The following is a 15,099-nucleotide window of genomic DNA, read 5'->3' as shown; positions in this document are numbered from 1 at the left end:
TGAATGTCTCTGTGTGATGTGAGGTAGGTGTATACAGTGCCTGTGAATGAATGGAAATAAGATCACACAAGATGAAATGTTTATGGACATGCACACAAAGGGAAATAAATCAGGGATTTCTGCATGTCTTGTGGTTGTGGAATGTTTTGGAAGCCAACCTGTGTGTCCTAACAGGACCACTGAGCTAAGGAGGCAAAAGTGAGGACAGGAAGCATTACATTTTACATTTTAATCATTTAGCAGACGCTCTTATCCAGAGCGACTTACATGAGCAATTAGGGTTAAGTGCCTTGCTCAAGGGCACATCGACAGATTTTTCACCTAGTCGGCTCGGGGATTAGAACCAGCGACCTTTCGGTTACTGGCACAATGCTCTTAACCACTAAGCTACCTGCCGCCCCGAGCAAGCGAAAGACAAAATATGTTAGTTAGGTTAGTCATAAAGAAACAACAACACCGGAGCAGAGAGAGAAAAACTCTGTGGCCCTACTGCCAGAATCATGAATGCGGATCAAAACTTGAACCACAAAACCAAGTCCAAGTTGTAAACAAGAATGGCACAGCTGTTTACATTCCTGCATTCAGACTGTTTTTAGACAGCAACACAGATGCAATGTGAATGTGTGTAAAATTAGCATCAACTGGATGACCTGGAAAATGTCATGAGGTTCGAAGTTGAACTTGATGCCCGATTACACGAATGAAACTTGAAATTGTTTCTCTATGCTTTTTTTCTGTCTGCCTTTCAGTGGCTCTCTCCTGGTCATGTTGTCTTTGCATTCCTCCAAGCTAAGAGTGAGAGCAACAGAGACAGAGAGAGACAGAGAGAGAGAGAGAAGGGGGAAAGAAAGAAAGAACGAGACTCAGAGAGAGGGACTCAGAGAGAGAGAGAGGGACTGAGAAAGAGAGAAATAGAAAGACAGAGAAAGAGAGAGTAGGGCAGCTGGTGCTGAGGCCCTGTGTTGATTGAAACCCCACCTCTTTAAGGAATACCTGGGAGAGGATAAAGTAATCCTTCTACCCCCCCCCCCGAAAAATAAATTTAAAAATATTGTAAAGTGGTTATCCCACTGGCTATAAGGTGAATGCATCAATTTGTAAGTCGCTCTGCATAAGAGCGTCTGCTAAATGACGTAAATGTAAATTATGAGTTTCAAAGTGGCTCACAAGTGCATAACAAAAACTAAAATTCACAAACAAAAAGCAAAAAAACTGAAGTGGAGGATTAAGGAATGGGTCATAACAAATCACCCTGCAACATTGCTTTGAATTATGTAACACGTTTATTAGTAGTATTAACTCAAATGATGTAGATTACAAATTCAGTTGTGGTGATGCAATTGCACTGCAACTAATGTACAAGCAGCCTACATGATGGTGCAAAACAGCAAAGATTTTCGGAATAATCACTGAACGATAATTGAGAAGAAAATTGTTTGTTATAATTATGTTATAAATATATATATAAACAAGTTTCAAGCAAAGTGTTTTTAAATGTTTAATTAGACTTAATAAATGACAGAGTAATTTTCAAATATTTCATCTTGTTCTTTAGTTCCAAATCTTAGTCAACTGCAAAGAGCAAAGGTCAAAGCATCCTGGTGCAAATATATCTGCTACCTGCTCCATCTTTCACCTGCTTCACATGACATCAAACTTTGTACAAAACAACAGAAATTAGCAGATCATTATCTATTCACCATCAAACAATCTTTAAAAATTATGTTAAAAAACAATGAAATGATATAAAACAATATTGATATGAGATCACACTGTTCGGAATAAACAAAAACATTTAAAAAACAGTGGTTGTGGTGGTTTTCTATTCCCACATAAATGCAATTAACCATATTACATATCTCCAATCACTCAGTAAATATAACATACATGTCCCATGTGTGCCTCCATACTTACTTATAGAACTGTGCAACATTGTCAATAACATCTAGATAACCCAGATACTATGGAGATTGGTCACATCTTCGTTTTATGTAGGACTGGGTCTTTAGGTCCAGGATCATGTGATTTGCTGGAAGAAGCTGCCCTGGCCTCCCTTCTCTGCCCCTTAGTGGCCTCTGCTGGGCTATGTTTCCAGGAAAGGGGCCTGCTGGACAGGCTGTGAGAGAGCCCTACACAGGGAGATCGGCTCATTGAGAAAAACAAAAACACAGAGGGGAGGTGGGAAGACTCTCCCTCCTTACAGAAGGCTGCTGGCACCATGACAGGAACAAATTCCCGCCGCCACAATGCAAATAAACCGTCTGTCTGCTCTGGCCCTCTCTCTCAAAGTCACAGCCCTTCCAGTCTGATATATGCTTAACTCTTATATCAGTGATTGCTACAGGAACTGTAATGACACAATTGTTCATACCAGCATAAGAATTCCAAACATCAACAACATTAGCTCTGCATGGGAAGTTGATGCATACGGAAGGGTTGCAATTGCATCTGGAAGCAATAAAGAAGACATGAGGTTAAATAAAATCACCATGGTGGATCTACAGATAAAAACAATATAGTGATACATTTTCACAATATGTTAAAGTTCATGGCATTCCATGTTTGTTGTTGTAGACTACAGTACTGGTACTTTTCAAACATTACCCTCAGTTTGAGTCCACAGTGTCTCCCTGTGGCGGAGTTGAGGAATGCTAGACACATACGTTATGAAACCATTTTTCCATGGTAGATTTCATTGACCACCACATCAAAAATGGGAGCATTTATTTACGTTTTTAACAATTTCAAGACGTAATTCATTCACAGAGTAAATAGATAATATATTGACATTTACAGTGTACAGTACCATTTCACAATCCTTTTCTAAATTCATCACAAATCAAAGTCCTAATATGACCATTAATATGGCAATTCACTTCAAATGTAATACATACAAAGTGAAATAAATAATTACATGTACCCTAATAATGTTATTTACTTAAAGTTAAATATCCTTACAGAATTTTACAGTCATTTCAAAATTGTAAACAATTTTTCTATCAAAATCTTACAATCTGTACAGTATGACTTTCAAATATCCCAAGGCTCCTCCCATAGCCTCACCCCCCCCCACACACACACACGTGTGCGAAGGAAGGAACCGTGCTCAGGAGTCAAACTCTGGCTGCTGCTCTATCAGAACTGTGGTGTCGTTCCTGACCCTGCCGGTGACATCCAGACAGGACACCCCTAGCGCTATCAGACATACCCACGCCTAGAGGGAGAGAGGGAGGGAGAGAGAGAGAGAGAGATGGGGAGAGTGGTGTGAGAGAGCCAGTACAACATATAATCATTCTACTGCCAGGACTGCATTCCTACACATACAACTGTCCTCACTCAAAGTTTGTTAAACGGTAAAAGGCCCAGTGTACTCAAAAACGTGATTTGCCTGTGTTTTATACATCTTTTCACACTAGGAGGTTGGAATAATACTGTGAAAATTATGATACTTCCCTTTTAGTGTAAGAGCTGTTTAAAAAGACTGCCTGAAATTTCAGCCTGTTGTGGTTGAATAGAGTTTTGGCCTGCCTGGTGACATCACCAGGCGGTAAATTAGTTAATAGACCAATAAGAAAGAGAAATCCAAACCTGCCAATAACAGCTAGTTTTCCGTTTTCCCCTCCCCACTCAGACCACTCCCAGACAGTCCTAGCAAAATTCTTGCTTGAGAAATTGCTCTCTGCTAAGAAGCTATTTTTGTTTTGTTTTGACCATTTTCATTGAAAACAATCACAGTAAGTTACTTAATTGGCACCCAGAAATTATTTGATATTGAGATAAAAACGGCTGCATTGGACCTTTAACAACTGACTCAGTGGTTGAAGATTAAAGTGGTCCTCTAAATAACACTTTTGGTTTGGTATGCTTCGCAAAGACATGGAAACCAAAGAGTAAAAATCATTTTAAAATGACCACACAAAAAGCTATATAAAGAAAACAGCATTAATTGAAAAAAAATACTTACCAGGTAACCCACAAATCCCAAATATGCTATGCAGAGAAAAGCAGCAAACACGTACAGCCACACACTGTTCAGAGTGGTCACATAGATGACAACAAAGTACATGTTGATACAACACACCAACAAGATCACAACTCCTCCCCCAATCTTCCAAAATCTGAAAGGAGAATGGCGATAGTAACAGAGGTCAGTCGCATGAAGAAAAAAAATCGTATCATATTATCGTATGTTCTGTCAAATTTAATTTAGCTCAAATGTTATAGTTTTCACCATAATCGTGGTATACTTACAATCCATTGGCAAATTCACTCATGAGGGAGGATAAACTGGTGAAAGTGAGGATGGGAATCAACGCAAATGGCAGCTGTGAGTGGGAGAGAAAGAAAGCAGCAATGAGAAGGGGTCCCACTTAAATTTGACAATCCCCTATAGATGCTTCAACTATCAACCAACTACTCTGATGAAATGCAACAGCTTGCCTGGGGTTAGGGTTAGGGTTGACCTGAGGTGTGGACATGAAGTTAGGTTAGAGTTAGGGTTAGGATTGTGGTTGAGGTTTATGGTTAAACCAGGATGTGGACATGAAGCTTGGGTTGGGGTTTGGGTTGTGGTTGAGGATAGGGTTAGGGTTGAACTAGGATGTGGACGTAAGGCTACGGTTAGTGTTGTGGTTGAGGCTAGGGTTATGGTTGAACCGGGATGTGGACATGAAACTAGGGTTAAGGTTAGGGGATTTGCATGCACTGCCGTCTGACCTGACTCACCTGGTTAAATAAAGGTGAAACAATTAAATAACCTGCATGCTCTGCAGCACGTTCAGAAAGTCGTTCATGCCTGTCAGGTGGGTGACGTCCTGGAAGATGGCCACCAGCAGGGTGGGCGTGATGGCGATGGAGCGGGTCAGCAACACCCGGGAGAAACGGGACCAGCGCAGGTTCAAAAAGCCCTGTAGGGACGGGACGGGGTTCAAGATCTGTGACTTCATTGAGCTAATGTAGGGTTTTATATGATGTCTGTGGTGTGTTTGTGATGGTAGAGCTGAGCCACTGTTGTTTTAACTTCTTACCATCACGAACACACCACAGCCTATCTGACTGACATCATTCAGTCAGAGACAGACAGCTAAAGCAATTAGCAGATCAAAAAATCAAATAGATTCAGGAGTTGACTTGTAATTTGGGCAGAGACTCAAACTTGATCTCATCTCTTAATTAAATTGACCTTGAATTAATGAGTTATTGCACAAACCTCCATGACAAACTGTCCTGAGTAGGTCCCGGTCATGGTTGAACTCTGACCTGCTGCCAGGATTCCCACGGCCCAGATATAAAGTGCTGCAGGGCCGAAGAAACAGCCCAAAACCACTCCCTGTAATGATAGGGGTAACATTCGGTGTCGTGTCAGGAAAACACCTAGCCCAACAGCAGAGTGATAAACAAGACCTGGGAGTATGGTAATGCAAGACTAGGTATACTGAACAAAAATATAAACACAACAACTCCAAATATCTTACTGAGTTACAGTTCATATAAGGAAATCAGTCAATTGAAATAAATTCACTAGGCCCTAATCTATGGATTTCACATGACTGGGCAGGGGCGCAGCCATGGGTGGGCCTGGGAGGGCATAGGCCCACCCACTTGAGAGCCAGGTCCACCCACTGGGGAGCCAGGCCCAACCAGTCAGAATGAGTTTTTCCCCACAAAAGGGCTTTATTACAGACAGAAATACTCTTCAGCAGCACCCCCCCTCCTCAGACAATCTTGCAGGTGAAGAAGCCGGATACGGAGGTGCTGAGCTGGCGTGGTGCAAGTGGTCTGCGGTTGTGAAACCGGTTGGACATACTGCCAAATTCTCTAAAACAATGTTGGACATTCCTGCAGTCAGCATGCCAATTGCACAATCCCTCAAAACTTGAGACATCTGTGGCATTGTGTTGAGTAATGATAATGCTGTTTAATCTGTTTCTTGATATGCCACACCTGTCAGGTGGATGGATTATCTTGGCAAAGGAGAAATGCTCACTACCAGTAAACAAATGCACAACATTTGAGAGAAATAAGCTTTTTGTGCATATGAAACACTTCTGGGATCTTTTATTTCAGCTGATAAAACATGGGACCAACACTTTACATGTTGGGTTTATATTTTTGTTCAGTATAATTTCCTATGATCATTGTTTTGCCAAATACTGTCATCCAGCACAACAGATCTGGGACCAAGCTAGAATAACAGGGAAAAACAAAATGGTGGCATTCAGCCTGAGGATGAAAGTGCAGCCTTACCCCTTTGTAGATGTCCACCTGCAGTGTCTCATTGTTCAAGGGGAACAGGTCTAGCTGAGGAATGCCAGTTGCATTACAGATGTCATGCTGAATGAAGTGCAATAAGACATGTTGTTAAGAACAAAAACAACATAGTGGCTTAGAGGCAACTCATCGTTCATGATTATTCAACTGAGTAGTTCCTTAGTTCCATACAGACTAGGTACATACGCACCACTTCAATGTTTGTGCGTCCATAGACCGCCTCAGCGAAGACAGCCACCACAAATACGTTGATGAGGAAAGAGAGGAAGAGTGCGATGGTCGACTCAATGAAGAAGTATTTGTTGGCCTCCTTGAGCTCCTTCTTACTGGAACGATCAATCTGTCGAGACTGAGAAAGTTTCATACAATAATTGACTTAGTCAAGCATTGTCCAACAGCATCAAATATAGACAGAAAGGAATTCCACAATCACTAACATTCTATGGTCATCAATGGACACACTATAACAGTTTCTTGATTGCCAATATCTCCACTAAATCATTATTACAGTATAAAACATTGTACTACTACACAATAGTGATGGTGTAATAGTGATTAAGTGGAGAAATATCGAATATGATTATAAAATACAGCCACTGTGGTCTTCCATGGCTACCTTGACGAGGGCAGAGTGCAGGTAGATGTTGTGGGGCATTATGACAGCCCCTACGATGCCCACAGCCTGCTCCAGCTGCACAGGACCACAGCCCTCACAGTACGGCATAAACATCCCCTTCAGCAGCTCCCCCTGGTCCGGACGCACCGTCACATACTGTGAGGAAAAGAGGTCAGAGGTAACCACAACCTTCATATACATTACACCATCACATACTGGGAGAGACAACGCTAATCCACTCAGAGAGTCCAAGTATCACTGCTACAAGGCAGGCAGGGTACATGTACAGGGTACATCCACAATCCCTATTCCTCCACAAAATTATAGAAAGCACATTCAAGCCTTGTGTACCTCATATCCAAAGGTGATGGCCATGATTGTAATAAGGACCCCAAAAAAGGCCTCAAGTTTCCTCAGACCATACTTGTCCAGGAAGAGGAACACAAATGTGTCGATGATGGTGATGAGAACCCCCCCCCACAAAGGTATCCTGTAGACACAGTAAGTAACAAAGAATTTAGGGCACCAATAGAACTATACTCCCTACTCTGTAATAGCATATAGTCAGTCAGTACTGTCGTCTACCTGCCAGAGGAGAGGAGGTTGAATGCAATGGCACAACCTATGACCTCCTGCATGTCTGAACCTATGATGGCCAGCTCCACCATCAACCACAGGATAATGCGTGGCACCTAGGTAGAAAACAAATACATTAATTGAACAACATTCTGAAACATTTGTCTTCCAATACAAAGCAACAGTTGTAGACTAGTACAGAAAGTAATTGATGATGAGTAACTGTCAATGTATTAAAGGCTGTGGAAGAATTTGATTTAGTTCATTCTATATTGTCAGGTTTCTCAGAGAGTGTGAGCGACAAAAAGGGAGACTGACGGTAGGGTACTGGCGGTTACAGACTTCTGCCAGGTGCATCCCAGTGACCACACCCAGTCTGGCTGCCAGCCTCTGCAGCAGCAGACCAATGATGGTGGCTCCCAGAAGAACCCACAACAGCTGGATAGATGGGAGGAGAACAGAGGTGTCATCCGTCTATGATACACACATAAACGTTTCTAATAATAACGCAATATTTTTCAGAATTAGTTATTTAAAGGCCGATTTCCCTGACCCAGATTAAGTCTACTCCTCTGTCCAAAAATGATGCAGAAAAGCTAATCCATGCTTTTATCACTTCAAGATTAGACTACTGCAATGCTCTACTCTCCGGCTACCCGGATAAGGCACTAAATAAACTTCAGCTAGTGCAAAATACATCAGCCAGAATCTTGACTAGAAGCCCCCCAACATTTTATCATATTACTCCAGTGCTAGCCTCTCTACACTTCAGATTCACTGGCTTCCTGTTAAGGCTAGGGCTGATTACAAGGTTTTATTGTTAACCTTCAAAGCATTACATGGACTTGCTCCTCCTTATCTCTCCCATTTGGTCAAGACGCAGGCCTCCTTACTGTGCCTAGAATTTCTAAGCAAACAGCTGGAGGCAGGGCTTTCTCCTATAGAGCTCAATTTTTATGAAATGGTCTGCTGATCTGGAGTGACGAATCACCCTTGCTGTCTCTGCCTGGCCGGCTCCCCTCTCTCCACTAGGATTGTCTGCCTCTGACCCTATTACGGGGCTGAATTACTGGCTTGCTTGGGCTCTCACATGCCGTCCCTAGGAGGGTGCACCACGTCATGACAGGCTTTTTTTCATTATACTCGACTTGAGTGGGTTGAGTCACTGACGTGATTTCCTGTCCGGTTTTGCGCCCCCTCGGGCTCGTGAGGTGTGGGAGATCTTCGTGGGCTATACTCGGCCTTGTCTCAGGGTAGTAAGTTAGATGTCCGTTGATATCCCTTTGGTGGTGTGGTGGCTTTGGTTTGGCAAAGTGGGTGGGGATATATCCTGCCTGGTTGGCACTGTCTGGGGATAACTTTGGACGGGGCCAGTGTCCCCCGAACCCCCAGTCTCAGTCCCCAGTATCTATGCTGCAATAGTCTACAGTGAGGGAAAAAAGTATTTGATCCCCTGCTGATTTTGTACGTTTGCCCACTGAGAAAGACATGATCAGTCTATAATTTTAATGGTAGGTTTATTTGAACAGTGAGAGACATAATAACAACAAAAAAATCCATAAAAACGCATGTCAAAAATGTTATAAATTCATTTGCATTTTAATGAGGGAAATAAGTATTTGACCCCTCTGCAAAACATGACTTAGTACTTGGTGACAAAACCCTTGTTGGCAATCACAGAGTTCAGACGTTTCTTGTAGTTGGCCACCAGGTTTGCAAAAATCTCAAGAGGGATTTTGTTCCACTCCTCTTTGCAGATCTTCTCCAAGTCATTAAGGTTGACGTTTGGCAACTCGAACCTTTTCTATGGGATTAAGGTCTGGAGACTAGCTAGGCCACTCATGGACCTTAATGTGCTTCTTCTTGAGCCACTCCTTTGTTGCCTTGGCCATGTGTTTTGGGTCATTGTCATGCTGGAATGGCCATCCACGGCCCATTTTCAATGCCCTGGCTGAGGGAAGGAGGTTCTCACCCAAGATTTGATGGTACATGGCCCCGTCCATCGTCCCTTTGATGCGGTGAAGTTGTCCTGTCCCCTTAGCAGAAAAACACCCCCAAAGCATAATGTTTCCACCTCCATGTTTGACGGTGGGGATGGTGTTCTTGGGGTCATAGGCAGCATTCCTCCTCCTCCAAACACGGCGAGTTGAGAAAATGCCAAAGAGCTCCATTTTGGTCTCATCTGACCACAACACTTTCACCCAGTTCTCCTCTGAATCATTCAGATGTTCGTTGGCAAACTTCAGACGGGCCTGTATATGTGATTTCTTGAGCAGGGGAACCTTGCGGACGCTGCAGGATTTCAGTCCTTCACGGCGTAGTGTGTTACCAATTGTTTTCTTGGTGACTATGGTCCCAGCTACCTTGAGATCATTGACAAGACCCTCCCGTGTAGTTCTGGGCTGATTCCTCACCATTCTCATGATTATTGCAACTCCACGAGGTGAGATCTTGCATGGAGCCCCAGTCCTAGGGAGATTGACATTTATTTTGTGTTTCTTCCATTTGCGAATAATCACACAAACTGTTGTCACCTTCTCACCAAGCTGCTTGGCGATGGTCTTGTAGCCCATTCCAGCCTTGTGTAGGTCTACAATCTTGTCCCTGACATCCTTGGAGAGCTCTTTGGTCTTGGCCATGGTGGAGAGTTTGGAATCTGATTGATTGATTGCTTCTGTGGACAGGTGTCTTTTATACAGGTAACAAACTGAGATTAGGAGCACTCCCTTTAAGAGTGTGCTCCTAATCTCAGCTCGTTACCTGTATAAAAGACACCTGGGAGACAGAAATCTTTCTGATTGAGAGGGGGTCAAATACTTATTTCTGTCATTAAAATGCAATTCAATTTATAACATTTTTGACATGCTTTTTTCTGGATTTTTTTGTTGTTATTCTGTCTCTCACTGTTCAAATAAACCTACCATTAAAATTATAGACTGATCATTTCTTTGTCAGTGGGCAAACGTACAAAATCAGCAGGGGATCAAATACTTTTTTTCCCTCACTGTATGTGCCTGAGGGCTAGGGTCAGTCTGTCCTATCTGGTGTAATTTTCCTGTCTTATCTGGTGTCCTGTGTGATCTTAGGTATGCTCCCTAAGACCATGCCTCAGGACTACCTGGCCTGACGACTCTTGGCTGTCCCCCGTTCACCTGCGGCTTTGGAGATCTCTCTCTCTCTCTCTCTCTCTCTCCCCCCCTCTCCCTCACTCACCCTCCCTCCCTCCCTCCCTCTCGAGGTGCTGACCTGTTGCCCCCTCTATAACCACTGTGATTATTATTTGACCCTGCTGGTCATCTATGAACGTTTCAACATCTTGAAGAATGATCTGGCCTAAATGGCTATGTACTCTTATAATCTGAAGAGGACTGACCACCTCTCGGAGCCTAGTTCCTCTAGGTTTCTTCCTAGGTTCCTGCCTTTCTTGTGAGTTTTTCCTAGCCACTTTGCATCTACATCTGAATTGCTTGCTCTTTGGTGTTTTAGGCTGGGTATCTGTATAGGCACGTTGTGACAACTGCTGATGTAAAAAGGCTTTATAAAATAAATGTGACTAATGTAGTCCAGGAATATGCTTAATCTGCTCCAGGAAACTGGCCTTTTGGGTTTGAATAGAACGTTGAACCTTCATGTACCTTGAACCCTGCTTTAGCACCTGACTGCAGGTCTGACTCTATATTTCCTGGGTCTAGGTAGGCGATGCTCATCAGGAACCCTGGTCCTGTGAAGGCCCATAGCTTACGGAAACTGAACCACATCTAAACCAGGAGGGAGGAATAGGGGTTTAAACATTTATTGCTCAAACACAACATTTTCAAAATGTAAAGTATATATTCTGATGCACTTTTGAGGCCCTGTGCTCCACTAGGAGCTAAAGGTAATACATCAAAGTCAAGTCAAGTAAGCCAAGTCTATTCACTGTGAAGAGACCAGCAAATCATAGTACAATTGGGATTCTAAGACAGTCTGAGCCCTTTCTCCCTCATACCTGACTGTTATCATCTGGAATGGGGACCTTATGGTCAAAATTGGTACTAGATACATCAGTTCCCCCATTCTGGCCCTCTGGGAAGACCGAAGGGGCTCCTCGCTGTGTTTGTGTGGTCTCAACTGCTTTCCCCTGTGCCATGTCTTCTGAAATAGGAGGCACAGTGAGATACACTCATTAAAATAGCTGAACAACTCAAAGTCAAACCAGTTCAGGCTATTACATCAGGTCACAGAACGTGCACAATTTAATTTTACAACTTACAACTTTACAACTTTTGCAGCGCAGTAATGTCATCAAGGAAGTATTAAATTTGGTTCCTTCCTGCAGTATAGCTGAGCCGGCAAGTATGAACTCAGTGGCTGAAATCCAAGCATGCTGATTGCAATAAATATTATCCAGTCATATAGATTTGATTGCAAGAACAAACAGAGTACAACGTTGACAAGCCGATCTGAAAGTTATTTGAGCCAGCAGCAAGAAAGTACTTTTATAACACTATATAACACCACTCAACTTTGACTGGCTGTTTCTGTGGCAGTCCAAAGGACACAACTCAAAACTTTGCTTGCTGTGAGATATATATCTCAAAAACTGGACTGTAAGCAACCAAACAGTTTATTTTCTGTAACATGTGTGATGTGTGTGTGTCATGGCAAACCGACTTCTGTGCAACCGGACTTCTTTTGGACTGCCATTGACAACAAGTCAATGTAACAGAAATGAAGCGGTCTTCTCTGCTGCTCCTACCATAGAATACACTTTATACTGTATACTGTTCTAATTCTATTTATATGGCTCCCTTACCTTCTCCATGTGTTGGCTCCTGGTCTGTAGGAATACTGGGGGGTAGAGAGGAGATGTGGATGTTCTCAGGATGGGGATTTCTGTCTGAAAACAGTAACACACAGAGTTATAATTTAGGGTAGATTATGGCGTGGTAGTCTACACTCAAACCATTTTCACAAAAAGTACACTAGCCTAATGTCCACAAAACTAATCCAACCCATGCAAAGAGAACTGGGACTTCCCACATAGGCCTACTGTAAATTACAGGGTGTAGCTGAAAAATGCCACCCACAAGCAACTGGACTGACTAAGTCAAATAAAAAGCATTAACTTTTTACTTTATCAACAATTCATCAAATTATGATGCCAATGAGTAAATATTGCCCTCAAACAGTCACAATTGAAAATATTTTTTATACTTCATGCACTGAATAAGGAAAGAGCAAAAGAAGCATGCACTGAATATAACCATAAGCACATTTTCTGTACAGTACTCCACATATTTTTTAATAGTCTATCTATGTAACATGTCAAATAGTGCCGCTAAAGTCTGACACGTCACCCTCACAGCTGAATTAATTTATTTATTCCCCCTAGCGCTGAGCTATTCCAGCTCTACTGGCACCTTACCTGTCGTCAGAAAAGATAATATTTTTGATGAACTGAAGCGCTTCATCCTCGTCTTCTTCAAAGCCAAAAGGTAGGCTACCTGTCCATTAATTAATAAGTCCTCATGGACGACTTTAGTATGAGCATGGTATTCAGGTAAATAATATGACTTCCGGTTTTGAAATAGCCTACTTTGTGTAGAAGTTGATGCCGCGTTCACATCATGTCCGACCCTGAATGATCAGAGAAACAATTGATCTATTTCAGAGGAACGACATGGAGAAAATCTCAATGGTTTACTCCGCGTGTACTCTCTGGTCGCCTCCTTCTCAAACCTTCTCCTCCAATGGGTTTTGTGAACGAGGCGAGAGGCAAGACGACGCAAGGAGAATGCAATAGAGATTCCCCCATGGAGCGTTCACGACAAGTGATCGGAGCTCCGTACCATTGATAGCCGAAATGGCCCTAGCTATCATTACATTACATCAGGGATCATTGGGACGTCCCTACCCCCCATTAAAGTTAGGGTTAGGTAAGGGTTATGGTTATGGTTATGGTTAAAGGGGCTACATCCATTTTTAGACTTCTGAATTAATGAAATGTACCCATTGATTCTTGAAGAATATAACTTATTAAGGCCTCATGCGCACCTGCCACAGCAGACACAGCCAGTACTCAATTACAGTTGCTACTGTGGGTCTCTCTGCTCTGGAACTCATCTGGAGCAAATATATCTACAGTGTATTGCCAAAACCACTCAACAACTTCAAACATAGACTCTGAACTGTCCAATGAAGCAAACTGATTAACGAATCCCACAGTACCCAAACACACTCTGTTTTAAGCTGACATGTTGAATTGTTTTAAGATGGTCATGCCATGGATCATTTAGCTATTTGATTTAGAGTTTTAGGACCACTTTAGGTATCCAAAACAAATATTTAATAAATGATTTGGCCTTTACTACTATAGCCCATAGAAATGCATGAATAACATTCATAAATGGCAAAACAAAGTACAGTTGAAGTCGAAGGTTTACATACACCTTAGCCAAATACATTTAAACTCAGTTTTTCACAATTCCTGACATTTAATTATAGTACAAATTCCCTGTCTTAGGTCAGTTAGGATCACCACTTTATTTTAAGAATGTGAAATGTCAGAATAATAGTAGAAAGTGATTTATTTCAGCTTTTATTTCTTTCATCACATTCCCAGTGGGTCAGAAGTTTACATACACTCAATAGGCCCTTTTCACGATGACGTCATCTAACTTCCGCCTTTCCGCGTAGCAGGTTAACTTCACTTCCGTTCGCCCGTAACCTGAGACTTCTCTTCTGAGGTACGTTTAAGTTAAATTAGTAAAGTTAAGAGTAATAATGTTTACGTATATGCAATGGTTTGTAACTTGCTAACGTTATTGTTAATTCATAATTGTTCACTGCCTTAGTTACTTAAAAGTGGGCTAACGTTAGCTAACAACAACTTAGTACCAGATACCGATAACGTTAAAAGGTAGCGTTACATTGCTGCCTGGCTGTAATGTAACAAGTTTACTTAGCTAGCTATCTAACCCTTTTGTTATGCAGTTAGTTTATTCATGAATGTATAGTAACTCACCTATTCAAATACTGTTGTGCATGATAGCTAGATAAATATTGATTCCTGGTCAAAGCTGAATGTTAATTTAGCTGTTTCTTTTCTCCCGGTGTCTGTATCGCAACAGTATCCCATCCAACACCCGAAGCATGGCACAATCTTCGAGAAGATGCTATTACAGTGTACCATTTTGTTCAAACAACAAACAGAAATTCCCGTATCTTCCCGTAAAAATCTCCTCAGCTCAGCAGGGAGGACACTCTTAAGACCCAGGCCATCGCCCGGCTGAGGATTTTAGTCGAGAGGGCCATACGGAGGGTGAAGGAGTACCATATCTGGGATGGGCTTGTTCCTCTTTCCACAGTGGGTTCAGTGAATCAGCTGTGGGCCATCTGCTGCCTCATGTCGAACTATCAGGGACCTCTTGACATTAAAGGAGACAAACCAGTCTGATGTTTTTGTCAACTGGAAGTTGTATATTTCCTGAGTAAGCTAGATGGGCTGTAAATAGAAGTACTTTTATATTACTGTATTGTATGTACAAAAAATGTAAATATGAATTAACTTTGTTGGTAATTTAATTGATCTAATGTTATACTGTATGTTTTTGTTAAGGGTAATAACTTTTTCATAGCTATTAATGAACCTAATG

The 15,099-nt window shown here is 42.1% G+C and overlaps 1 protein-coding gene across 2 annotated transcripts; it reads right to left on the bottom strand.

Annotated features, from left to right (window-relative positions):
• Positions 1–3,068: 3,068 nt before the first annotated feature.
• LOC121545808 (natural resistance-associated macrophage protein 2-like) lies at positions 3,069–13,315 on the bottom strand. 2 transcript variants are annotated; one of them, XM_041856648.2, is made up of 15 exons: positions 12,870–13,311; positions 12,258–12,341; positions 11,451–11,596; positions 11,098–11,220; positions 7,781–7,900; positions 7,472–7,578; positions 7,238–7,376; positions 6,887–7,042; positions 6,461–6,619; positions 6,247–6,333; positions 5,210–5,329; positions 4,758–4,907; positions 4,252–4,325; positions 3,965–4,118; positions 3,069–3,214 (listed from the first exon to the last, which is right to left on the bottom strand). In XM_041856648.2, the coding sequence occupies exons 1-15, from the start codon at positions 12,913–12,915 to the stop codon at positions 3,107–3,109; spliced, it is 1,773 nt and encodes a 590-aa protein (XP_041712582.1). In that variant the 5' UTR covers positions 12,916–13,311; the 3' UTR covers positions 3,069–3,106. The 2 variants fall into 2 exon arrangements, with proteins under 2 accessions (XP_041712582.1, XP_041712583.1); XM_041856649.2 differs by lacking the exons at positions 3,069–3,214; positions 3,965–4,118 and having other exon boundaries at positions 4,726–4,907; positions 12,870–13,315.
• Positions 13,316–15,099: the final 1,784 nt, after the last annotated feature.

Source organism: Coregonus clupeaformis, chromosome 30 (genome assembly GCF_020615455.1).
Source record: "Coregonus clupeaformis isolate EN_2021a chromosome 30, ASM2061545v1, whole genome shotgun sequence".
In the NCBI taxonomy this organism is placed as follows: domain Eukaryota; kingdom Metazoa; phylum Chordata; class Actinopteri; order Salmoniformes; family Salmonidae; genus Coregonus; species Coregonus clupeaformis.
Note: the sequence above shows the minus strand (reverse complement) of the source record. Positions and strands in the feature narration are given on the sequence as shown.

Bases quoted from the DNA above. Each gene is read 5' to 3' on its own strand.
- LOC121545808 (XM_041856648.2), bottom strand. From the start codon at position 12,915: ATGAAGCGCTTCAGTTCATCAAAAATATTATCTTTTCTGACGACAG. The intron at 11,221-11,450 runs GTATGAGGGAGA...CTCCTGGTTTAG, and splicing joins TTCCAGATGATAACAGTCAG to ATGTGGTTCAGTTTCCGTAA. The intron at 4,326-4,757 runs GTTATTTAATTG...TCCCACTCACAG, and splicing joins ACGTGCTGCAGAGCATGCAG to CTGCCATTTGCGTTGATTCC.